General features: G+C 37.4%; 1 protein-coding gene across 1 annotated transcript; it reads left to right on the top strand.

The window, feature by feature from the left end:
- Window positions 1-708: 708 nt before the first annotated feature.
- Window positions 709-26,268, top strand: khdrbs2 (KH domain containing, RNA binding, signal transduction associated 2). Its single transcript, XM_077614002.1, has 9 exons — window positions 709-1,106; window positions 7,005-7,138; window positions 10,831-10,947; window positions 12,891-13,037; window positions 16,167-16,294; window positions 18,051-18,240; window positions 23,271-23,353; window positions 23,497-23,555; window positions 25,100-26,268. Exons 1-9 carry the CDS (start codon window positions 1,016-1,018, stop codon window positions 25,192-25,194), a joined length of 1,044 nt encoding a protein of 347 aa, XP_077470128.1. The 5' UTR covers window positions 709-1,015; the 3' UTR covers window positions 25,195-26,268.
- Window positions 26,269-27,227: the final 959 nt, after the last annotated feature.

Below are 27,227 nucleotides of genomic sequence, written 5' to 3'. Positions count from 1 at the left end.
TGTACATTGATTTATTATTATTTTTTAAAGTGCTGAAGTTTAAGCAATACTAACTTTTGTCCACTTGAGAGCGACAAAAATCTGCCAAAGAATACCATAATAATCCTGAGGACAACGATCAATTGCACCTTTATTTAGTATACTTGACAAGTTTAAATCGTTGCTCAAACCAATTTGTAATCTTATCTACTCGTATTTCAAACTAATTATCCCCTTTAAGAATAATCAAAATTACATTATTTTGTTTCAATCCCCACATACCACCACCATTTAGAAAGGAAAAAAACACAAAAAAAGAAACTTCTAATATGTAAATAGTGGAAATACTGTCGCAAGGACATTATATCAAGATTCCACCTGTAATGTACTTCTCACCACCCATAAAACAGGCGCCTTTATAACTTCATTCCATTTAAAAACATCCCTTTTTCCGATCCGCTTATCCTCACAAGTATCACGAGGGTGCTAGGGCCTATCCCAGCCCACAGCTGGCATTAGCCAGTGAATCAAAGCATTTCAAAACAATGAAAAACAATGACTCCATTATTGTAATGTCTTAGTACATGTTCAATGTGGATCTTCCCTTTGTTGTTTTTCAACACGTGTTACAATTTTCCATATAGCCCATTCACTTCTATGCGTATAGGCATTTGGAGGGAGGGGGGAAGCCTTTTGTTCTGCAGCACGAGCATCCCCAGTCCCAGCATGTGTTCTTTTGGGGGGCGGGGAAGAGCATCAGTGCGCACCCAGTTGAGTGCAAGCTTCTGGCGGGGTGCTGGAAAGAGGAGAGGCATCAGCCACCGGTGGAAGAGATGGACTCACATCTATGAATCATAAGTCCACCTGCAGGCAAGCATCGCGGACACCCTGAAGAACAAAATTAATTGGGACCCTTTTTTGCTTTAGGTGGGAAACTCCTGGCTTTTGAGTCTGCACCTGACAACATTCGGAGCAAGGAGCTCAATATCGGACGAGAGCACATCCTGCAGCTGGCTGCAAATCTCCACTGATAAGAATGCATCAAAATAACATCTTACCTGAATTGAGGACTGAGAAAAACACGCTGGAGCCTCAGTTTGGGCATTCTCTACGTTTGCTTGCAGAAGGTATGTCACTTCATATTTCATGTGTTATGTTGCCACTCACTAAGTAAAGGAGCAAAGTTTATTGTGAACTATTGCCAATCCCAAAATTCTGCAATAGGACACTGGACCTGGATACTTAAATGGCTACTAACATTGATGGCAAAATTATTATTTAAAAGTATTTCTGATTTTATTGATGAAGTGTCTGAAATAACATTCCAAAGAGGTTCATGTCATATGAATATTGGGTGGTTAAGAAAAATACAAAATGTAAGAAAAGCTACTCTGGTTTTGTTTCTGTAATTGAACCACAGCCTGTACATAAAATTATTTTATTTTGCCTCTTAACTATTAGGAAGACCAAAATGTTAGAACAAGTTCTAACAAGATTGGTTAGTTTTTGCACAAAGGAATCATTTTCACTGCGGATCGTAAACACAAAGACAGGTGGTTTGTTGTGATTTTACCTTTACCTCAGTACCCAGCTGCTGGCACTTACAGTATATGGGCAATGTGTCATCTTTATAGTACGAGTATAAGGGTTAAAAAAACAAATCAATTTGTTCAAGCACAAGGATATATACTTTTTCGCATTTCCACCCTCTACACATTTTTGTTAGGCTGTTACTGAGGCACATGTAAGGATTTTACAGTTGTTCCAAATTAATTCATGAAACTGTCCCCCATTAAAATGATTAAAATCTGGTTATTTTGATAGGAAACATCTATGTTAATCATCCCATACAATATAGAAGTAAACCAATGCAGAGTATATATGCAAATTGCTCTGTGTTATTGTATTAAGTCAAATTGGAACAATAAATGATCAACTCTGAGATAAAAAATGACAGTCTAAAATAACCTGCTTGCAGAGATAGAGGTACCTTGTGTTTTTTACACTGGGGATTAGAATGGACGCCTCTTGTGTGTTTGGCAATGTGTTGATGAAACACCTGACTGGTCTGCACGGTCTGTCGTCTGTCATGCAGATGTAGTATGATTACAAATAGTATCACTGCCTTGCAGTCTGCCTGACAACATTTGTGCTACGTGGAAGTATTTGGAAATATCTACTGGAAAATATTTTTTATTCTTAATATGTATGGAGCAGACAGTTGATTTCATCTGTGTTTGTAAAATGGCAAAAATGCACAATGAGTGCTCAATTTAGGAATTCTTTTAGTGCCATTGATGATGCGAGATGTCCAATGCTGTGGCTTTTTCCCTCCTTCTGCTGTGAATGGGAATCACTGTTTACGAGTAGACATCCAATCCATTTGAAGTGGAAGGGCTGAGAGCGAATGGACATTCGTTCATTCGCTGCCAGCCCACTTCAAATGATTGGATGACTAGGAAAACCTACAAAAAATGCCCAACACCATATCGCGATGGAGTCAAAGTTTCACCAATCCAAGAGGAAAGATTTGTAATTTGTCCATTAGTTTAAACAATCTTCTTTTGTTTCACCAAAATTTGACTTTATTCCGTAGGCTTTGTAATTTGTCCAACAGTTTTAACAATCTTGTTTTGTTTTACCAAAATTCAAGACTTTGACTTTATTCCGTGTATTTTCGAACTTAACCTTCATGGGTTAGTAGTGCCTTGTATTCTGAAAAGGACTGTCACATTTCACATTAAATGTAATCGTTTTTAAAGACTAAAAGTCCACCAAGTAGCGTTGACCTGAAAGATGATGATTAAAGTCAAAGATGTAGGTATACAGGCAAGTTTAGTGTTTTGTAGAATAACCCCAAATAGATGCCTGTTCTATTTCATGTTTTGTTAATTGTTTGTGTTTCCCATTCTCGATCAGTGGAAACTTAATTACAACCCCCATATTTGCCCCTGTTGCTTCACATAAAGTACAAACACTACGTTTTGGCTGTTTGGGGATACGTATATCCTTTGGATCTAGTCGACATTGTCAATGAATATTAATTCTGACATGTCCCTACAAATGCTTGAAGGTCCAATGAGGATTAACAACAAGCCTGTGCTATTCAAACAAGTAATGCTAGTGTAAACAAAATATGCACCTGCAGTGCATAGCTATTTTTTTTAAAAGATGATTTTCATTATATTGTATTTTATTATAGGAAATCCATGTATCAAGTCATGTTGCAGAAAAATACTTGAATTTGAACCTACTTTAATCATATACAGGGCTTTAGCCTGAATTGTAGTAGCCTCTTGTAATTTTGTAAAGTGTTGTGGGTGACAGATAAAAATGACATTGTAATGTGATCCATCAAAAGGACACACAAGTTACATTCCGGGAAAGTGAAACTGTGCATTACATTTTCATCATAAAGCAGACAAGGTTATCAAACTCGACTTATACAGAATGTTTGGCTCCATTATCATTCACTTTCAAGGTCTGGAGCATTTCAAGCAACTCTAATGAGCCAATGAGCCAGAGAATGGACATGGGCATGCTGATAACAAAAACTGGACTGTACCTCTTCAGGGTTTAAATGCTTCATTAAATTATGCGTCAATGTCAACTGACAAAAGAAGGCTAACATTAAAGCACTGTTAAAACAGCACATTACTTTTTATTGTTTAGTTTCAAAGGCAAAATGTAGTTGTCAGGGCAAGAAGTTAATTATCTTTAATCCACATTTTATACTCTGAATATGTAATATAATTCAAGTTCAATTAGGTTTTTTCATTTCATTTGGTCTTGACTATTTGGATTTTTATCAATTGATTAGATTTTTTTAAGTGGTAGATTCAAAGAATCTGCAATGCATATGAGAAACTAAAAGCATATTTTTTAAAATTCAAATTTCAAGTAAATATGTTATCTAAAATTAGCAGCACTGAATACTCTGCCTCTCATAAACAACACAATTGAAACAGCAGACCTCATATACAGGAAGTCAATAAATAGAATAAATTATGATGAGGAATTTCATAGCAGTCAACCAATAAAGGTGTTTTTTTGCTTGTTTGTTTTTTAGTTTGGGATTTGCAGAACTCCTGCTGCATTGAATAGCAAATCATACATTATATATAGTATTCCTATTCTGGAAACACTGAACTCAGCATGTTTCCTTTGCATTTAGTCATTAAAATAAATTGGGCAAATGTAGTACTGATCGTGCATACGTAACAAATGGCTGAATTATGATAGAGAGGAAGAAAATGTGTGTTGTGACCACTAATTAATCACTATTTTGTCTCTTTATAAACTGTCATCTGGGCTTTGGTAAACGTAAACCCGGAAATGTGACAAATAGGTTGAGCGAAATAGAAAACAAACAAACACACACAAACAAACAAACACACACAAATGCTCCCCGCGGGCCTTTTTTTTTTTTTTTTACAAACTAGCCAAAGCCTTATTCATACTGGATTATAACATTTTATATTGAAAGCATCGCTGGCTAAGTGAAGATTATTGAAACGTAATCATGATTATATTTCCATAATTTGCTTGGTTTTACACATCTCATTTTGTGTGCGTGGTAATTGGTTTTTGCGCCCTTCAAAATCACTTTTTCACTCTGGCAGAGAATTTGAAAATGGCATCGAGATTTCATTTGTAAATCATTACTTCAACACTGTGCTGCAAACAGACTTCAAATAGTGCAGCTCAGTCATGAACAGAAACAGCAAGCGACCAAACAACCAACCATGCTTTCCATTCATCCGTCCAAAGCAGAAAAAAAAACAATGTTAATTATGCTTTTCAATCCATTTAATCAACAGATTGTGCTGAAAACCATAGCTCGAATTGAATGGAATGCCTTTATTGTCATTATACAAGTAGAGCCTCATTATATTTTCATCTGAATAAGACTAATTTGATTTATTCACCAGCTCCCCACATTGTTCAGCCTTAATAATAGGCTTTGTTTTAAATAATAATAATAATTGCAGATTCGTCTAATGGTTGTTTTATTTTTAGACCCTTTTCATATACACTTTGATGCATAATATAGAATTGTATGTATGAAATTAGAGCAGTTTAACTGGAAACAGTGCGACTCCTGTATTGTACAGTTAACACATTGATCCTATGGTTTAAACCATTCTTTTTTCACAATTCTCTTCCTGTGAGATGCACTGCTGTAGCGGTTTTGGCCGTTGCATCAGAGCGGATCAAGAGCACCAGAATAGTAACTCGGAGTTGAAATGATTCGTTTCCCCCAATGAGGTTTTTTTTTTTTTTTTAAATCTGCGAGAATTGAAAGCAGTGACCTTGAATTCACATTTTTGCGCCTCTGATCTTTGCCCTAGCAATGCTCTCATTCAAAAGAAAAAAAAGATGACGCCGGTGCAAATGTTTTGCCATATTTATTCAACTGTAAGCCGATTTGGCTCTCTTTCACGCAAACACAATCTTCTTGTGGCAGGCTGCTGACCACATGAGATGCACTGCTCTGGATTACAAAACTCCTGTTTTCAAGACAATATTGCTTCCCAGAAACCATACTGTAATGTGGCCTTTGGAGGAGGTAAATAAATGTAAACATGCAAAATAATATTGATTTCAATAAAACAAACCCCAAACCTATCATGAATCAGTGATAAATCAAGGGCTTTAAAAGGAAATTAGACTGACCTTAATTGGATCGTGTGCCTTGACAGATTGCACTTGTGTCTTTCATTAGTTCATGCTGACATTTGCGATGCTAATATGTTATTAAAGATTTAAAGATTTTCATCATTAACCATGCCGGAAGGTCTTGGCACATAATTTGCAAATGAGCACTTATAATCTTCCATGTAGTTTTTTTGTATACAGGTTAAAAAAAAAAGAAGAAAACAACAAAATGGTGTCATTATAGCAGGATTACTGTGAAGCGCATCCAAAGAAAGTGTGGCAGACTGACCAACGAATTGGAAAAATAAATGCTACTTAGTGTTAACAACTTTGTGGACATGTTGGTGACCCCTGTGAGGGGGTCGGTAACACACTTAGATCCTGGTGAGACTTTAATGTTTGGTATATGAGTCAGATATATGTTCAAACAAAGTGTGAGTATTGCATTGGACACATTGCAATGTTGCGGTACAAACAAGACATTGTTCAGGTCTGAAGGAAACTAACAGACTGGATGAAATCTTACTCCCAGGCGATCTACCAGTAGTACCGTGATCATTGGCATCATGAGCCCCCTTATTTACATGTAGGATGCCTAGTTAGTGACTGAATGCTTGTTTTGGAGTTTTGCGTGCCCTTTTTTTTCTCTGAAGACAGCACTGTGCACAAATTTTGCAAAGTGATGAAATCACGGTGGGTCCTCGTCTTTCATCTGAGGAAAACAACCAATTATTGTGTGATGATGAGCAATCATCCTTAGCCTAACGCCTGCATTTCATTTCTTAATTTGCTCTTAATCTCATTTCTGGATATCCCACCAGTATATTGATTTTACAGCTTCTCCCAGTAAGAGGCGCTTGACGATTGTGGATCAACTGTATTTAAAGGCTCTATGCAGGAAATCATTAGTGGTGTTCTGGGGTGTCTCTCCCATGCTAATACTGTATGTTGAATCTGAATCATTTTCCCATAAAGATTGGTGCACATCCAATGCCCATTGGGCCAATTTGCATGAGGTTTCCCACTCATGTAAATGATACAGAGACAAATTCCTGTTTGATTGGAATCAATGATCTGCAAATATTATCTTAATGTGAGGGCTCACAGATCTAATCTCCGCCACCCCAAACAATTGCTTCCTAATGACATCAAGCAGTGCCATTCCCGTATCGTAATGTGATCCTATTTACAGCTATGAGGGAACGCATAGTTACATTGCTCCAAAGTGTCCCCAGAGTCAGACTTTATTTATGTATTTTATCATCACTTTTTGCAGTCCCCCTTATGCCAGAATAGACATTGGCTAATGCAGTTGAACATATAATCCCCTTTATCTTTTTGTATTCTCATTTTTTGCTTGACTGTAGAAATTGAAAAGCATGAAGGTGAAGGCGACGAACTGCAAAAAGATGGAATAATGAAAAAATACCTTGATATTATCAGCAATAAGAATATCAAGCTGTCGGAAAGAGTTCTCATCCCTGTTCAACAGTATCCAAAGGTAAGATCAAACTTGTCTGTTTTATGTGTGACTGTTTAGTCTGTCAAAATGGCGTCTTCATTAAGATGGTTTCAACATAAAACCAAAAATCTTAACAATTAAGTGTGAGGAAGTTGAATTTGTGTCAGACCGAAGTAGATGTCCAGGGATTTCAGCCCAATGAGCTCCTTTGGAAAATCCATACATTAATTAACTTTCCATTTCAAGATCAGTGTTGAAAAAGTCATTAATCTGTGGTATAGTGAGGAAGTTTCCACTGTGTTTATTGATTTTAAATCAACAAATTACAGATTGCCTTCTACTGCCCATTCTTAATTAACTGTAAATTTGTTGCAAAGGCTCTTTTGTAGTCATTAAAGAGAGAAAGAAAAACTTATTTCAATAGCAAACCCTCTGAAAAATCCTTATCGATGGTTTTTAAAAGTAATTCCCTTCCAACACATGATGGAAGAATGAAGTGCTGCATGCTTACGTTTCAATGCCGCTTAATTACATTCATCCCGTAATGTCCGATAGCTCCAGTAGGTAAATCCGTTCTTGATTAGATAGTTAATGAAAGTGCAACAGAGCCTGCAAATGGAAAATCCTTGGAACATCATCAAAATCAATGAAAACACAAAAGGAAAAATGGAGAAAAAAACAAGAATTCATAATGAGGATGTTCAACTGAAGATGGTTTGAGCTGCACTAGAAATCTCGTTTTATGTTAAACAGGATGGTGTCAACAAAAGTGACCATTATTATCCTTGGGAAGAGGCCAATTCTTTTGTTACTAACATTCCATTACTCCTATAAATGACTGAAACATGTTAATCTTGTAAAAGAATCATAATTTCCAAACTACAATTGACTTTCATGGTCTTGGTCTCGTGTCAGCATTGGTATTATCTAAATCTCAGCTCCCTACAGGCTTGGTCTTGGTGGATTTTGGTCTTGAGCAAATCTCAGTCTTGAACAAAACACACAACACATCCAACTAATTGGCTTCTTTTCATTTCTCAGCTCACTTGTCACTGCTGCTGTTTCCTTAGGTATTCAATAACGTCCTGGCTTGGTGGCAGAGCAATAGAGAAATTTACAAGACATCATAAATCTCTTCTGTCAGGTTGTAGACGTGCCGCAGTGCCCATACTTGCTTATTGCAGCCCTCCTGGCTGAACATAATTAAATGCAAATTAATTACAATATTACTTGGGAAAAGTCTTCTGCATGATTTCAGATATCTTGAATTGATGCATGAAAGATTAATGCCAGTTTGCTGTTAAGGGCAGCTAAAGGATAATCCCTGTGTTTGGTCTTGGTGATGCACTACATGAGCCTAGTACTACTCTCTTCTGGGGTGCTTGAATGGAGATAAGCCATTGTTGAGCCTTTCTTGCTGTCCAAATATGTGATGTTTACCAGCTTTTCTGTGCATGTTGGCCTGCAGATTGCAATTAATTGTTAAGAAAGTTATTTGCTGATTAAAAGTGCATCTGCTAACACACCTCAAAATAAAAAAAATAGTCTGTGCATGCGTCAAGGCAGGGTGTTGCATTTGTTTGTAGATTAGATCTTTTGTCATTAAGAATAAGGACATTTTGGATCAGATTAATAAGTAAGGTAGGACTTGGGTAGCCTTTTAACTGTAAGATTAGTTTTCTGTACAAACAACAATTATTATGGTGACTAGAGTATTTGTGGTGGAATTTATGAGTGAGGCAGCAAATACAGTTTTAAATACACGATTGTCCCTGTGTTTCTTTGTACACAAGCTAAGCAAAATGCAGCTGTTTACCAGGTGAATACTGAAGGGCATATTCATTTGTGGCGCGTCCTTGTGAAAGACACGTTTTGAGAACGTTCATTATTGTAAACTGTAGGTAGTGCTCTACTATGTTCATAACACTATTCCATTTCTGTCTGTTTCCCAAAGAACCATGACACCATGGAAAGAGGTTGTACTTTGATAAGTGGAACAGCATGCATGTTGTGAATTAAACATGAGGACGTGTGATATTATGGTGCAGTCATATGATATTTGTCTTGACAATGTATTTAAAAATGGACCATGATAAGGTAACAAAGTGCAGTTTGGATTGACACAGCCAAGGAGATTAACATTTCATACTTGGTACTTATTTAGAAGCAATTTGTCTCATTTTTATGGTTGAACTTCAGTGATTGAAGGTGTAGCTCTTCAATCTGTGCACTTTTGTAACTTTTTCAGCATACCTCCCTCTAATGTGTGCGGTCTATCAGGGTTGGGACAGCAGGGGGCACATTGGATCATTTCAAAGCTCATTTAACAGTGGTACCTGCCCACTCTTTAAAGCCTAAATTACCCGCCTTGGAGCTGCAGAGTGGCTCCAGACATTAACTTAATGAAAACAGGCCACTCTCTTTTCTAGTGCCCAGCAAATACGTTCACACCATAGCTACCGTGGCCATCTGCTGTCCAGCTTCCCGCCAGCGAAGGGATAGATAGCACTGTCCCGCGAACAGTGGAATCCAAAAGGTGCCCTAATGATGCGGATCGGAGGACAAGTGAGGGCGGCGGGGATGCTTTTATTTTCTTAAGGATGGTTTCATCTGTGTATCCCTTGGTGGTAACATGATGATGTTAATTTGGAGGAAACAAGCTGAGTGTGCAGTTGTTCGACTTGAGTCACAGCAGAACCACAGCTGGCAGGAGAGTTATTAGCAGTTCGGCCGCAGCGGGAGAAGGTTGTTTTGTGAGAAGGTTAATATCATTTGGGTTAGGTTTGTTAAGTATTGGTGGGCTGATGACCACCTGTTCCCTTCTGGAGGTGGTCTCTTCACTCTGATAACAGACATTTGAAGGTCAAATGCAAACTAGTACGAAGATTAGTACATGAAAAATAAGTCTTAGGTGGAATACAATTGCTATTCCTTTATACTACTGGATGACTATTCATTCCTTTTGTTTGTAAAATGCCGTCTACTTTAATGTGTGACTATGGTAATGGAAGAACAAGACTATACCAATGGTTTGCTTCAGTATTGAAGTGATCCCCCTTTGGGTTTGACCGTAGTTTAAGAAATAACTGCACGTATCTAGCAACATCCAAAACATGAGTAGCCTTGTGAAGCACACAATGCAAAGGCTGGTGCACAGTGCAAGAGAAATGATAGCAAGTGCCCTGAGGCTTGAATCTGATCGTTTGTCATCTGGATACTATTGCTTAATTTCCACAGGGAGGAAACTCATTATTTCTGACTTTATCTCAACACTGACCTCTAGAACAGTCAGTCAGGAATGTTATTGGTTTCATCCCATGTTTCCTCACCTTTTTTCTCCCACTGCATGACACAGATGATCCTCGAGTTCAAGCCAAAGATAGGAATACGCATGTTCTGCTGAACCACGGACGAGAGTCCCATTCACCTTTAGTGTGCGACAGAAAAAGCACAATTATATTGATTTATTGCAGGCTACATTACACGATCTTTTTCCCCCATGTGAAGGATGGTAAAAGGAATCTGAGATTATATTGACTAAAGATGACAAATGGTCGGTAAACACCTTTTGCAGTTAACCTTTTTTTTCTCCCCGATGGCTCACGTTCCATTTCCGTCAAAACGGAAAAGTATTGATAGATGGCAAGTGGTCTTTGTGTAAATTATTGAATCATATCACCATTTATATTTTTCCTTTCATGACACTTCTTTTCCTCTGACTTCTGTCGTAGTTTAATTTTGTTGGAAAGCTGCTTGGGCCTCGGGGAAATTCCATGAAAAGGCTACAAGAGGAAACAGGAGTCAAGATGTCCATCCTTGGGAAAGGGTCCATGAGGGATAAAGGAAAGGTACTATACACTCATTTTTATCTGGAAATATGTGCCGTATTGCTCCGCATGTGATGATCATTTGGATTGCACACATTTAATCAAATTCTTAATCATCAATGAATGGCTCCCCCTCCCTCTCTTATCTTGTACTGTTAATAATTGTCTCAATAATTGTGAAGCATACGAGGATTAATAAGTCTTTATAATTGGCAACAACTGGTGGAGGGTGCAATGAATTCAGTTGCAATTAATATGCCACCTGAAGTGTAAACTCTAAAACCGGCAGTAAAATCCATGGAAATGACTTTGGGTAGTGGATAATGTTATTATTGCAACTGTGTATGTATGTTCCGTAGTAAGGCAAAGAAAAAGAAGACATCCAAGTTCTGGAAACTCAGTGATTGTTTTCTCGACAACCTCACTTGTTTAAATGCAATTTTTTAATTCTTTGATTTATGGTTTGGTATATTTCTGCAGTCTTGTTTTGTTTATTTTATATTTATATTTTCAAAGAATTGTGTTTGGAGCAATGTAACCTTCACTCACAACGTTTGGGATTTAGAGAACAATTTGACAAAAAAAAAACAAAAAAAAATGTGTTTTATCACCAGAGTGTAGAACTTCAAGGACAATGTTTTGAATAAGTCAACTATTTAAAAAAAAAAGGCTTTGTCGGAACTGATTGAAATCAAATTTTCAAGTTTTCAGTTACCAAGGAGTTTGCCTCAGGCCTTGAACAATCTTCAGTTTTAATTTGCCTTAGCTCCTCTCCTGAGTTAATTAACTAGTAAAATGTTAAGTAATCGAAAAGTCTCATCTGGTATTTCATTTTATGGTAATTTTAGAAGAGGAAATTTATGATACACTACATTACATTAAAAAGAAAACTGTGTAAAGGCTCTGTCTCCAAAGACCACCACAATCGGTGTGTGCATTGTTGCCTCAATGTCTTTTTTTTGGGGAGGTGGAACTAAAACACAAAGACTGGCTGGCATGAAGGCAAAGTCAGGAAGGTGTGATTGTGTCTACTGCCCCATTCAGTTGCAACCCACATGGGTCAATAAGATCCCCAATGGGGTGATGGATCAGTTTGGCGGACGCATCAATAGTCTTCCTTGTGCTCGTGGATCAATCGGATTAACAGTTCATTCAGTCCAAGAAAGACCATTTTTCACCTTGTGGACACGAGACTTTTCACAAGATTGAGAAATGTATTCGTGTTTTAACAGTTGCACTCAATGTAACTGTTAAAAAATATTGGAATATGTTGTCATAATTCCAATACCAGATTATAATTTGCAGATATTATATGGCTGCACACCATTGCATAGCCATTAATTGACCAGCAGTAGATTATGTTGTTGATTGTTAGTGCTTACAAATTATTTTCCTTTATTTTGGACATAAAGAGGGAGGAGAGCATGCAGCATTGGTCTAACCACAAGAGGGTTGTCCTTGAGCATGACACTGAAACCTTGATGTGCTCCCTGGGATTTGCATTAGTCGCCTTCTGCTCAGTGTGTGTCACTAACAGTGCACATTTTCTGTTGTCACTAATGTGATGGATTAATTGCAGGGGCCGAATTTTATTTAAAAGCATGGCCACGACAAAGTATTCATTTTCTCCTTCTTCCGCACGAAGTAGAATATGTAAAGAGTAAAGTAGGTGGAAAAGAGACATTAGTTTATACTGGATATGGTTATCGATGAAAAAAGTCACTTTCAATGAATAATGCAAAGGTCTTCACATCAAAAGTAGCAAAAATAGTCAGATTAATTCAGGGATTCATTCATTAATCCCAGAGTCGTTTTTTTTCAGAGTTTGAAGTTTAACTTTACTCAGAGTAGTGTACAAAACTATGGCTTTCTCAAATAACTTTATCTGCTGAATTATTCGTCTTGTGCATGCATAAATTAACAATTTTGTAGCCACTGTTTAAATGCATGGATTCCTCTCACAGGAAGAAGAATTAAGGAACAGCAGAGAGGCCAAATACGCACATCTGAGCCACGATCTTCATGTTTTAATTGAAGTTTTTGCTCCACCGGGCGAAGCCTATTCCCGTATGAGTCACGCTTTGGAGGAGATTAAAAAATTCCTTGTTCCAGTAAGTGAACCATTTTACATCTTTGTTTCAAAGCGCTGCTTAATCCCTTGTAGAACTTTTGCTGAAATATCATTGAACTTTATTTAATTGTTTGTGTGAAGTGGTTTCGGTCTCCGTGTGCAACCTGCAAAAACTGGCGACCAGTTTATGTGGTAGTCCTTTTTTCACCCGGATTCAGTTTAGATAGGCGTTTAAATGTTGAAAATGAATGAATGAATGAATGTTTGTGTCAGGTTCGGTGACATAAAGAGAGAGTAGAATATTCAGTCAGGGGTCAGTTATGGTTTGATGTGTTTTTATCCAAACGTTACATGAACGCATAATGATTTTGTGGAATAATAATGAAAAAAAATCTGCAAATTTAGTATAGTGTTGACTGAGAGAATTCGACCATAACTCATGTGGAGGGTGTGTAATTGTTCTGACTATAAGATGTAAACATACAAAATTTCATTTTGCAAAGAACATTTTGAAGCCTGAAAAAGCCTTGGAAAAATTTAGGGTGGGCAGTTAGTTTGTGACTTATGCAAAAATATAAAAAATATGAATCTTCATTTTTTAAAGTTCAACAAAAACCATAATGGCCGGTTGTTGTGTTTATAGGAACATTTACTGTAAAGCTATTAAAGTTTATCCATAGAGCCGCATTGCATACTCAGCCAAATTAGGTCAAAACAAATGGTTCTGTATAATTAGTTGGCATGCATGAGCGAAGTTAGTTTTACCCTGCAAAGAGATTTGATGATTTTTTTTTAGCAAACTGGCAACCTGGGATGACTGCAGGTGGGTGGATGTTAGATAAACAACACTCCCAATGTGCTCCAGAGATCATCTTTCACGGAGAAGTTCAATGTGACAGCACGTATTATGGGGATTTTAGCAAAGTCTCTTTGTTGATAAGCTTCTTGAACAATGCCCACTGTGCTCTGTGAAGATTTATGTTCACCAAGCAGCGTCTTTAAGAGTCTTAACCAGTGTTGATGTGATAATAAGATCAAGAAGAGTAATTGCAGAGCATAAAGCAGCGATAGCTTGTCGATGGAGCAGACAGGAGTTTTAGTCACTCTTCTACATGTGCGGGGACGACAACAAAGGCCAATTTTTTTTAAAAGGACTTTATGAAGAAGCTTTTCTGTGGAAACACTTGCTTTGTGTTCTACTCATACATTTGGTATTGCTGTGAAATGTAGAAAAATCTGTATTTCCTCATTTTTTTCTTTCATTACACTGAAATTCTCTCTACTTTGGACAAAATGCAAGGAGCCAACATCTTTCATTTGCACTGGGTTATCGGTTGTCAGGGCAGATTGCTGTGTTTAAACTGGAAACGAAAGAACACTGAGAGGAGCGAGTAGGTTAAACAGTTTACAAAGTCTTGTCTTGACTGACCATGACTGGCATTGTGTGGTGGTTTAACCTTTTCAACATCCTGAGCGAGTAGCATCACACACGGTCAAAATTAATCTCAGTGAGCAAACAGTCTGACCCAAAGAGCCCCAGCACGGTTTATCTCTATGTAGTCACGCTAACGCCTCCGTCAAACAGTCAACATTTACAAGGTCTGGCACATTTATAGCGCTTTGAATAAACTGCCAGATTTCCAATTAAAAGACCTGCCAGTCTGAGTTCAAACCAACAGAACGCTCTCGGCCATATTAATTCACGAACGAGCATGCGGCGTGTCAAATATTTTGGATGCTCGGCTTGGGGATTTTTAAAAAAAAATGCGTGATGTACGCATCTAGAAATTGAGTGTGGAAAATACAGACATTTTTAATTATGTACTGAAACACCTTCATGCCGCAGAGTTTGTACTGTTGGAAATAAGTTGTTTATTGAAGTGCTGAACTACAGCGAAAACTGTTCATTCTTGACAAAAAAGTATTTTTTAGATACTATATTCTTGCATTGTATGCATAGGCTCCTCTCAAATCCCATGTTTAAATGATATCTTAAAAAATTATGTAGCATGTAATGTTTAAATTTGGACCTACAAAATATTATCGCTCAGATACTAAAATTGCTGAGTACCTCTATTAAAACTAAATGACAAAAATAGCTTGAATAATAATCCACCGTATTTTTAGTACAACACCAACAGTGCACTGAGAAACTGATGTTTTTTTTTTGTGGCGACTTAATATTCTGCAATGGCGATCGCCTCCAAATATGAACAAATAAAAAAATACACCTTTATACTGAATTATTGAAATCACGTCCTCTTTTTCTTGTAGATATAGACTGCACTATTCTAATGCCATAATTAAAGTATAGAGTTGGTGGGCTTATAGATGTGGTCATGAGAAAACAGTGTGTGAGTTGCCATCTCATATTGATCTGACCCCGTGAAACATTGTGCAGTATTTAAATCAATAAATTAAAATAAATGTTTCAATGTCTGCGCTGAATAACTACAGAAAATAAAAGTCTAAAGGTAGCAATTTATTTAATGTGATGGAATATTGTCATTTAATTTTGGTCATTTACTTTGTAACCATAGTTGACCACAAAATTAAATACAGGATGTGAATTATTGAATGTGACAAAATTTGTTATTTTTCTTTCAACCTGCCATAGTACGTTGCACATTTTATTATATACTATTGTGTCGTTCATTAAATGATTTTGTTTTTAATATCATATGTCTGCCACAGAGTTTTCAGAAAACATGCCTCGACTGCTTTGATTCTGTCAACAACACCATTAAGATAGGAGTGTCCAATCATGTTCACTTGGCATTTCTTTTGAATTAACCACGTTCACTTTGTCACAAATGATGAGATGATGCATTCTGCCGATCTGCGTAATGATATCTTGTCTTGCAAATGGTTGACTTAAATGGCTCTTGCCTATTTTATACAACAAAAAAATCTTGAACCCTTCAATTTGAGGCAGTTTTTTTCAAAGACAAATGAATAGTCTGAGATGGAAGATTCAGGGGTTGGGGGTGTTGAATGCAAAATAAATTGGGTCCACTTTTTCTTTTCCATTCATCGCAGTGAAAAAACATCTGTCAGGATGGTTTAACACTAATGACAGAAGCTATTATTTGGACCATCTTGGCAGTCGGAGCAGAAATGCATGTTGTGTTTTAATAAATGGGACATGATGTTTTTCGTGCTTCTACAGGACTATAATGATGAGATTAGACAGGAACAACTACGAGAGCTTTCACTGTTGAACGGTTCTGATGAGTCCAGCAGAGGCAGGAATGCACAGGGAAGAAACATTCGGGCAACGACTGCAATATCCACCAGGTAACGTGTCTTAAAAGGCTTCTATCAATCAGTCATGTAACGAATGAAAATCCACCAGATGGATGAAACGTTGAGGACTTGTTACACACCAGTATACAATGACGAGACTTCTTCCAATGCTGATCATTTATTTTATTCAATGAGAATCCCTGGCCACAACTGGCCCTTTTTATTGTTTTATTGAATTTTCCATCATATTGAGAAATGTTAATGTGATCCAAAGATTTTGTTACTACCATGATGTTTGCAGTGCCATCACAATCAGAATTGTGTCTTTTTAAATGTGAATCAAACAAAACATTTCATTAGCCTATTCCTGAATGAGGTTGCTCTTGGGCGCTTTTTATAATGTATTTCTTTATGAGAGCAAATTATCGGCAGTATAACAGCCGGTGGTGGTCTGACTGGAGCAAACCGGTATGGTCTTGGAAATGTTGGCGCCACAAGTAGACCTGCTAATTCAAGCAGTATCAAGGAATGCTCAGAACAACAAGAAAAATATTCAGCACCACCAACAGCACTTTCCTACTCAGATTTACTGCTTATAGCACACTGATAAGCAATTAGTGTAAATCTCCGTGAAAAATATACACCGCTAATACCCCTCTGAGATGCCGCATTTCTGGCTCACAAGAGGCTGTTACCTAGAGGAGGATATACCACTGTAAAAATGCTATTCCAGCCTACCTGCATTAAAATGAAAGTTAGAGGACAATAGACTGTTTTGCAATGCTAAATCCAACCTGCAACCCTGGCAGTAATTTTTTTTTCATCCTGCGCCAAGATGCCCCACCCAAATATAAATAATGCATTGGCCATTTTTCTAAACTCTACTTTGACTAACATTCACTCAACAGTAAATATTTAATGGGGCAATTGATGCAAATCTTTGTTTTTTCATGTGTGGACAAATGTATGATATAAACATTGCGCCGTTCATCTAGAATGAAAATGTAAATTTGTTAAAAAAACGGATGTACATGAAAGTCTTTCAATTCACATTCCCATGTAAATTTATGTCAGACAGAATATAAATACACACATTAGAATTCACTTACAAATGCCACGTCATGTAAATATCTTTATATCTACTTCAGCCAACACAGAATTCTTTTATCACCAGAATTTGATATCAAATTGCATTGAAACACACTATGTACTGCATAATTACATTACTATGGCATTTTTCTTCCTACTATTCAATGGGACCATTGCCAAATTTCCACTATCTCAAAATCTGGACTGATCTCAAAATAAAAAGCAATCCAACACAAACTGCCCGACTTTAGTTCACGATCACTGTGTTTTTCAAACCTAAGGCCCTTCCAGACTTATTCATTGAAAAATGTACTTGACGTAGTAAATACAGAACACATCGGTAACAGTAAACTGCTGGATTCCAACGAAAAGACGTCAACGACCACCAATAAGTTCAGCGAAATTGGATCACAAATGATTGACGATTTACGGCGCCATATTTGTGAAGCACTTTAGTGCATCATTGTTTGGCCTTGGCAGAATGGTTTTGTCGTTATACAGTACCATATCTCAACAATGACACTTTTCAGCCTGCGAGCTTTACAAGCCTTAAATACGGTCTGTTACGCTCATTTCAGCTTTGACCGAGACATACTTGCCTGCGAGCCGACAGATAAAACCGATTTTCTCGCGATTTGCAGACTGTTCACACAACTTGCATTGTGGCATTCCCAAGGAAAATCAATGCCAAGCTCTCATGCTTGCCTGCTTTGTTCAGGGCCCGCAGGAACACGGGAAGGAGCACGGCAACGCCTCGGGGGACGACTCCCGCGACACACGGCAAGCTCGCGGCGCCCGTTTTAACGAGGGAGGCTCACCCGCCGAGGGCCAGGGGAGCGGCGGTGGCGGCAATCGGAGGGTACCGACCTCCACCGTTGGCCGTGACACACGACTCCTACGACGACTTTGTGAGTGGAATCCTCTTTGCTCGTGAAAAAAGTAGATCTGATAGTAATTGCTGTTTAACTGTAAGTCAGCTTTATTTTAATCCGCTGACTCACCTTAATAAGTTAACATCTTTCAAGTACTTATCACATTTGAACACATAGTTGTTCAGGGAATTGAGAAGAAAAACGTGATTGATATCAATATCACTTTGAAAACATAAAAGATGAAAATGTCAGGTTTTCTTTAGTTTGGGCAATTTTCCAAGGGCGTTTTAGATCTTAAAGGTGCTCTCCAAGTTCCACCCAAACATTAAAAGGCAAGACTTTTGCCAGTCGAGCCCATCCAAGGCTCCCCGCTAAGCAAAGCCCCCTTGTGTGCAGGCATGTGAAGATTGGGCTGTCTGCACAGGGAGATGCAAAAGCACAGTCTCATTACCAAACCAAATTGAGTTGTGATGTAGAGCCTGCCTATTTCTCCAAAGTGAAAAAGCGCGTCTTTTCTTCTCTTTGTAATTGGAGGTTGGAAAGGAGGTTGGGCGCACAGAGACTAGGGGATTACAGGACCAAGATGAGTTTGTCCTGAACATTTTCTTCTCTCATATCTTACATTGACGGGAGTTTTTTTAAATCTTTTTTTCTACATTCTACAATTTACTTGGAGCGTACTTTGATAGTTGCATTTTTACCCCCGTGACTTTGAATAGGGATGCTATAATGGCTTTCTTTTAGCCAAACCCAACATCCTGACCAAGCCGATAAAATGCCAAAAAATGGCTCCTCAAGGGCATATTTGGCTCCAAAATTATGCACCCACTGTGGATATCGTGTCAATTTCTTACTGATGGACACTGTCACGGTGTCAGGCACCATTAAATTGATGTAAAACTTCCAGAGAAACTACAAGAAAGCTGGTTCTTATCATGTGACCATGCCTGTTCATAATTTATGAATTGAATATTCATTTTTCCCCACTACAAATATCAGTATGCTACAACGTATCTGGCATTAGTGCGTATGCATTATGGACACCACTCAGACATTCATGAATAGAATGAAATAATGGAATGTTCAATAAAGAATTAGCAGAGAACCTTTGAAAATATAAATTTTGGACAATGGCAGTGATTGAAATTCAGTCTACAAACTTGAGTCAGGGCGCAAACGTGATGAGAAGGAAAAAATAATATTTCCTCTTCACAAACTATAATATATACACATATGTATGCATGTAATAAGAGCCATCGCCCTTTTTTGAATGAATGATCATGTGATTGATGCTTTCCCCTCATTGAGAGCATAGGTGTCACACAAAACCTCTCAAGAGACTGTCGGGGATTAGTGAACTCTGTCGTGGTGCCATGTAGTCAAATAATAGTATCGTTTTGGCTTTTAGTAGAACACAATTAGGATTGGAGGGCATTAACAGCAATAGGTGGAGTGAGGCTCAAAGAGGAGTAGTGTGTTGGTGTATTTGGGCTATATCCCAGAATAAACTCCACTCGGGCACCGCACGTGATTTACAGCGCATTCTTAACTATGTCATTAAAGATGTGATCATTAATTAAAAACTTGATGTGACTTTGCTTAGAAAATGAGTCCAAATCCGCACGGTGTGATTAAGAGATAAATTCCAAACATGGGAATGAATTTTTCGCAATTGCAATTTCCCTATTGGACTTATTTAAGCACCTTTTTTATGGATTCAAAGTTCTGTCTATCTGCTAAAATGACTCATTTTTTTCCTTTAAAATGTCATACTGAGGCACTGTTCATAATATTATGACACTGATGATTAAAAGGGATAAAGGTGAAGCACTGAAAATCACCTAGGACGGATAAATCTTTTAAGAAGCAGACTTTTTTTAAGCAAATGTTTCCTTTCCAGTGAGTTTCCATTCACCACGGAAAAAAAGAAATGAACGCTGTGTAAAAAAAAGGAACTCAATTAAAAATAGGACAAAAAAAAACATAACCCAGAGATGTTTGATGAAGAGCAGTTGGAATGTACTACAAAGATCTCCACAGTTATTCAAAAAAGTACTATCCTACTACTATATTACAAAATTACTAATTACTATACTATAGAAGAGTACTATAAAAGTAAATCTAGTGCATTGCTGAAAGTTTTATATTGTAATAGTTATATTACATGCCTGTAATGTGCAGGTGAGTGTGAAAATTGTTGGTCAAAATTTCAAATGCATTACTTTCTTCTGCAAATCCTGAGCCCCCCAACCATAACAGGACTGAAAACCCCTAATGTGATTAAACACAGAGCTTTGCTAGGATTTTGGGTACGGTGGGGTTTTTTCGGGGAACTCGATCGTCTGTGGAAGCTGCATAAGACAACCTTTTGAAATGAGAAGGAAAAATCCTACTGGTGTTTGGAAAAGATGCTTCAAATTTATGTTTTTCTAGGACACACTTTCTTTGCTGCTCTTTCGAATTCTCAGTGCATCATTTTTCTGCTTCTAAAAACAGAGGCATGATGTACAAAGAGCTAAGAAAGGAACCAATATCTTCAACTTTTTTCGTCATTTGCACTTTTGGACTTTTGGGGGAAAAAGCGAAATATATTGGAACTGAAAAATTGGTGAAAAATTCATTGAGCTCATCACAAAATTGAATTGAATTTGAGTGGGGCCATATGTATAAATCTTGAGAATAAGCCCCAACAAAAGGTGTTTTTTCAAAAGTAGAAAGTCTGGAGAGCAAGAACCATTCACTGAGACAAAAAAAAAATACAGTGGTACCTCGAGATACGAGCTTAATCCGTTCCGGAACTGAGCTCGTATGACGAGGTTCTCGTAACTCGAACGAACGTTTCCCATTGAAATGAATGGGAAACAAATTAATTCGTCCCAACTATCTGAAGAAAACACCAAAAACAGGATATTGGATTGGAAAACATGTTTTATTTCTTATAATTCACCATCTATTAACAAAGTAATAAATAACGAGTGGTTTGATAGTAATAATGTGTTTAATAGGAGTAAAATTAGACACATTTCGCGGAGGGGAGAGAACAACACACACGGAGGCGGAGGGGGGGGGGACTGTTCGGGGTGACTTTCTCCACGGCAACATTGCACTCTTAAACGAACAAACAAATTTAAATTAACTTGGATAACTAAAAAAACAGACACTCAACCTTTAATGTAACTTCAAACAAAACTAAATTCTAAATTAGTTGTAATCTTTTTTACCTTACTTAGTTCTACGGGTTGACACCACCTGGCCGCTCCGCCGAAGTCTTCAAAACAAACACATCAAGCGTTGTTTGTTTTTGTCTACCCTTCAAAATATTTCGATAATGTCGAATACAAATGTCATCATAATACGATGATGCGCGACCACTTGCCAGTTTGTCAGGGTGAGTCTTTTCAATAAAATCCGAAACCTCTTGCCACTTCGCGAGCATGTTTTTGATATCTTTTGTAGCCGCCTCTTCCACCGCCTCCTCGCTACTAAGTTCCGGCAACAAATGTTCACGCTCCTGTAGGTCGATTAAATCCTGTCCGCCTGGGCATTTTTTCCAAAAAAGACCAGTTTCATCGCAGTTGAAAACTTGCTGGGGGGTGTAATTTTCCTGGGCGATAATCAAGGCAAATGTCTTAATAAATTCCACCGCAGCTTTCGAATTGCAACTCGCCGCTTCTCCGTGTCGGATTACAGAGTGTATTCCAGATCGTTTTTTAAATTTTTCGAACCAGCCATGACTCGCTTTAAATGTTTGTGAAGTTGTTGAAGGCTCTCCTTTCGTTGATATCAAATCTATGTAAATTCGGCTGGCTTTTTCACAAATGGTAGACTCGGCCAGGCTATCTCCTGCTAATTGTTTATCTTTTATCCACAATAAAAGAAGGTTCTCCATCTCGTCGTGAATGTCACTGCGCCGGTGGGAAATGATAGATAGTCCTTTGGTCGGCCTCTTCTCCTTAATTGCGTCCCTCTGCTTAAGGATGGAGGATATGGTTGACGTATTCCTCTCGTATTGCCGAGCGAGCTCGGTAACACGTACCCCACGCTCATGTTTTTCAATTATTTCGCGTTTCATGTCCATTGTCAACGGTCGCCTTTTCTTAGCAAAACTTTGCCGATCCATTGTAAATACGTATTGTTTACCTGGTATGTAAATGTAGACCAAGTGGGGGGAAAACGCGTGTGGAAATGCAAAGTCCGCCCACCAGTGCTCGTAGACATATTTTTTACACGAAAGAGATGCAAAAACAAAAAAATGCCATGGCGACCTGGCTTGGTCGCATCATGAAATTTTGACCGCATCACGGGCGAATTATTCGATCGAAATTTCCCCCGTAAGACGAGCATTCCGTATGACGAACGGTCGTATGACGAGGTACCACTGTACTGGGAATCCCATTTAGTTTCACATCCTGCTTTGCAAGCAACACATTCGGAGGCAGAACGGCGTGAAGATCCATCACTGTCGAGGGAAAAGCAGGTTGTCAACTGATAATGAAGCACATAGCTACAGGCCTTCAACTCCTTGCTGTCCTAATTATGCCCAATAACAACCTTCAACCTTTGTGTTAACATTTCATTTATTCCTGTCGTCCTGCATAAAAGGCAGCGTCTATTTCTTTTAGTTTTACAGATGAGTGTCAGGCTTAAAGAAACATGTCCCATTAATTAGAGGATACAAAGGGGCATTGTCACTTCAAATAGTGTGTTCAAAAGGTAAACCCTAATCTTTAGGGGAAATTTGATACAATGGTGATATATTTGTGATTTATGTGTGCTTCATAGTTCTGAGGTAATACTGGATTTGGATTTCTCCAGGTTCTCCAACAGGATTTTCATGTATTCAAGAGTTCTAAGCTCTACATATTCGAAGTTAAAAGTCAAAAAGTAGTATTAATTTTGCTCAAATATAAAAAAAAATCATGTAAGCTTATTCAATACTGGCAACAGGGACTACTTTTTCTGCACAATGCCTGCATTAGTAAGTATTTATTTTTTTATTTGATCCACTTTAAGTGTGAAAAGGTGAGTGGTGAGTTCTGTTTTTTTGACATTGTCCTCCATTGCAGGGCTACGACGATGGATATGGCGGGGAATATGATGACGACAGCTATGACGCTTATGATGATAACTACAGTAATCAGTCAAAGAGGTGACATTTATCATCGGCTCAACTGTAGTTATAGTATTTTAAAAGGAGTAAACGTTTTGTCATCTTAACTTCAAACATTTCAAAGCTAGATATTTAATACATTGTCACTTAACAATGATGTTGTTGCTGTCTTTCTCTTTTAGCAACTCAGAATATTATGAATATGGAGAAGTAACAAATGACAAATCTTACAACAACTATGGTAAGTAATAATTTTATATAGTAAATTTGTGTTTTTAAAAAATGTTTCAAATTAGTGTTTTTTTTATTACTTTCATGATAATTGTCATTTCTGACTTATTTTGGTATGCCAGCTCAAATAAACAACACATACATTGAGTAATATAGTCATTAGTGATGTGTTCAAGAACGCCATCGGTTGTGATGGTTATGGTCCATGTATCATAAATGACCAATTCCTGGATATTATATAATATTATGCTCCACCAAACAACAAAAAGGATGAAAAAAGGAGGATTTTTATCAGACGCTCCTGGCAATTGTCCAGAAATTCCCAGCATGCAATATAATCATTCATTCACTTTAAGGTTGGGATCAATAGCTGCAATAAAGAAAGTGAAATAGTAATGATTAAATGCTCAAGAAAAAAAATCTGCGCGTTTTTATTTTGTTTTATTTTATTTTTAACCTAAGCAATAGCTTGGATGTTTTCTATAATGGATGCATAGGACACCCTGAGTACTATTTTGCCAGTTAGCTCCAGAAAATCAGACCGAACACATTTGTATTCATTGAAATTTCTTCAGGAACCTTCAAGATGAATGTGTGAAAAGGGCATCAGATGTAGAATCAGACAATTTACTGGTGTCAAAGAATGAACTCAAACTAAAGAGAGGACTATTTGAATAATGGCATAGCACTCTTGAAGGACACAGACGCTAGTGAGCATTTCAAAATTGCACAACACATTGAAAGCATTATACTTTGATAGTTGTTGACAGTAGTACTAAAAGACAAGTTTCCAATGATTTCACTTAAGTAAATAATTCCCTGTTTTGATGCCTTCAGTTATTTGCAGATTCGCACAATGCACTGCAATCATGAAAGTTCTGTACCTTTTAGCCAAAAACTGATTTAAGACCAAGATCCAAGACTTTAATCCATTCCCAAAGACAAATTTTGACCACAAAATCCTATGTGGAATGTGGTTTTTTTTCCCCCCCTGTTTGGAAGCCACTGATCCCGTCTTGGCTCCAACTGCAGTCAGTGTGCCAGAAGGAGCTTTGGGGAAATGACGAACGCACATTGTGCAAGGTGGAGTGTTTTGCATCTTGGATGTATGCCCTCTTCAGCGCCAAAAAAAGACCATAGCAACAGCCTTTTACAGTAAAAACACCAACTCTCTCTCAGTCACGTGGTGGTGGCATTATAAGAGTTTCTGTGGCTTTGAAGGCATTTTTACCAAACCCAATTCACACTGGAGTGTTGATGTTGATCAAAAACCAAGAGGGCAATGACTTGATTTTCTGCCTCATAAACATTTGCCTATTTGAAATCTTGCTCAATGTGCCATGCAGAAGAGGTGGCCGCCTTTTTTTAATGTGGCTTGCAGGGAGAAAGGAGCTGCTGGCTGTCAAATCACAGCATTCCTCCAACAGAGGCCAAAGTCCTTGTAAAATTAATTTGCTGTAGAATCTCGTGAGATGAAGTGCACACATGTATTCAGTCTCTGTGAATGCATATGATACCTGTGCACACTAACTCATGTTTTTATTGGTTTTCCAGAGGAGGAGTGGCCCATTTCACGTCCTAGTCTCAAAGCGCCAGTGCTCCAGCTGACAAGAGGGGGATACAGGAAACGTCCCTACGGTCGATATTGAAGGTGCTCCATCCATGACCTGCGATTTGTGTCTGTTTATTTGAAACACTGTCTGTCCGTTCAATTCCGAAAGTCCTTAAAGCAGCGGCTTTTCAAAGTGAGCCTGAAAAATAGAGGACAAAAATACACACAAAAACGCAATTTGACATTTTCTCCAGCGGATCTCGAGAGAGAGCAGTAAACTGTGACAACTAGATTCATTAAATTGAGAGGTTAAATAGAGCAGATGTAGCTATAATTAGATCGTATAAGACTGACAGAGTACACAATAAATAAATAAAAATGTTTGTTTTTTAAAAATGAAATCACTTTGAAATTCTCTGAATTAAGATTGTCTTTATTATTTGTGTCATGATTAGAGTGGAAAAATTCTTTGTACACAAATGCAAACATATCAAATAAGAAACACTCATTTCTTTTAAATGTGTGTTTTTTAAAAATCTATTTTATCCAATTTCATGTTGATCAAAGATCGCCACTGCTACATATAGCTAAATATTTTGGCCCCGCTGGTAAGCGACTAATTAAAAATGATTTAAGTCACCCATGATCCTCATAATTAAAAAAATTAAAAGAATAAAATGAGAAGCATGACTTCTGTACACCACTTTTAGTTCACAAATTTTGCCCGGTTCTGTAAATGCAGGTGTGTAATCACTGTATGGCTTGGAAATAATTGCATGGTTTGCCAAAACAATAAGACAGAGAAATTAAGTCAAGAATAAAACATAACGTCATTTTCAGACTGCAATGCTCACTTTTTTGTTCACAATTTGGTTGATCCTGCAGCACAATAATGGACCCAAATAAGGCCTTATACTTACTAAAATATCCTCCAAAGCCATCTACAGTCTGAAAAATAAACTAAATGCTATGTTTCCAAATAAATGACAATGTGGTGCTAAAAAGCAATTTGACCAATAGACCGAAGTTTTATCACTTCTTCTAACATTTTTTTTCTCTGTGGTTGAAAGCAATCAAGAAATGTACAGTGTGTGCTTCATAATTAGTGCTTTTATTCTGTGTTCAATTACTCTTTGTACATAGTATTTAATAAAAACAAACATAAACACCAGCACCATGTGTACGACTTTAAATACAGCACGAGGCCATGTGTTTGTTTTTGTATTCAATTTAATCCAGTGAGAAAAATGTAATTCTGTTTATACAATTATAATATCTGCGTGCTTCCCACTAATCCACTGCATTAAATGGCTGCAAAACAATCCTATTTTCCATTTAAATGGATGCTTAAACATCCTGACAGTACATGATAACTTCGTAATCGCAAAATTAATGTTTTTCCACCCCTTAATCCATTTTGTCAAGTTTCACATCGATAAACAGACTGATTGACACTGAGAATCATATGCTGTTAAAGAGGTAAGACCCCCCTTCCCCTTATATTGTATCATCTTAAATAATAATCTCGCTATGAATTGATAGCACAATAACAGACTGAATGCAATTTCTGAGTGAAACATTTTAGCATTTTTTTTAATGCAGATTAAAAAATGCTAAAACTCTTTGCTAACCTTTTTGTTTTTCTGTCATTGAATCTGAGATCTTGCAAAGCATCTCTTAAACCTCATCGCTGCTGTCCAGTTAAACTCTAAACAGGTAATTAAAATACATATTAATATTTAATTCTAACACCCACTAACAAAAAAGTAAACCTGACAGAATAAACATTGCTGCTGATATAAAAATACTTCTAATTAGATGCTCATAAAGACCACATTGTAAATGTGACCACAAATAAATGATGATAAACAACACTAAAACTGTGCTCTAAATAATATTAATGAAATTCAAAACTATAATGCATTCAGTTTCAGGTCTTTCGATAAAATTGGTTTACTTTTTTCCCATGCATGCATGCATGAAAGAATTTACAATGGTGTTATTTTTTAATGTTGAATACAATCTGTCTTTGCATTTTTTTAGGTATAAAAGCACTGTAGTGTCAAGACATATAAGTCATAAAACAGGTGAGAGGATGCATTTATACAGACATTGTAACACAAAATTAAC

The sequence above is a fragment of the Stigmatopora argus genome, chromosome 11, assembly GCF_051989625.1.
Source record: "Stigmatopora argus isolate UIUO_Sarg chromosome 11, RoL_Sarg_1.0, whole genome shotgun sequence".
Classification (NCBI taxonomy): domain Eukaryota; kingdom Metazoa; phylum Chordata; class Actinopteri; order Syngnathiformes; family Syngnathidae; genus Stigmatopora; species Stigmatopora argus.
Note: the sequence above shows the minus strand (reverse complement) of the source record. Positions and strands in the feature narration are given on the sequence as shown.

Coding starts and splice junctions, on each gene's coding strand:
- khdrbs2 (XM_077614002.1), top strand. CDS start 1,016: ATGCATCAAAATAACATCTTACCTGAATTGAGGACTGAGAAAAACACG. Junction 7,139..10,830: donor CTGTTCAACAGTATCCAAAG/GTAAGATCAAAC, acceptor CTTCTGTCGTAG/TTTAATTTTGTTGGAAAGCT. Junction 18,241..23,270: donor ACGACTCCTACGACGACTTT/GTGAGTGGAATC, acceptor CCTCCATTGCAG/GGCTACGACGATGGATATGG.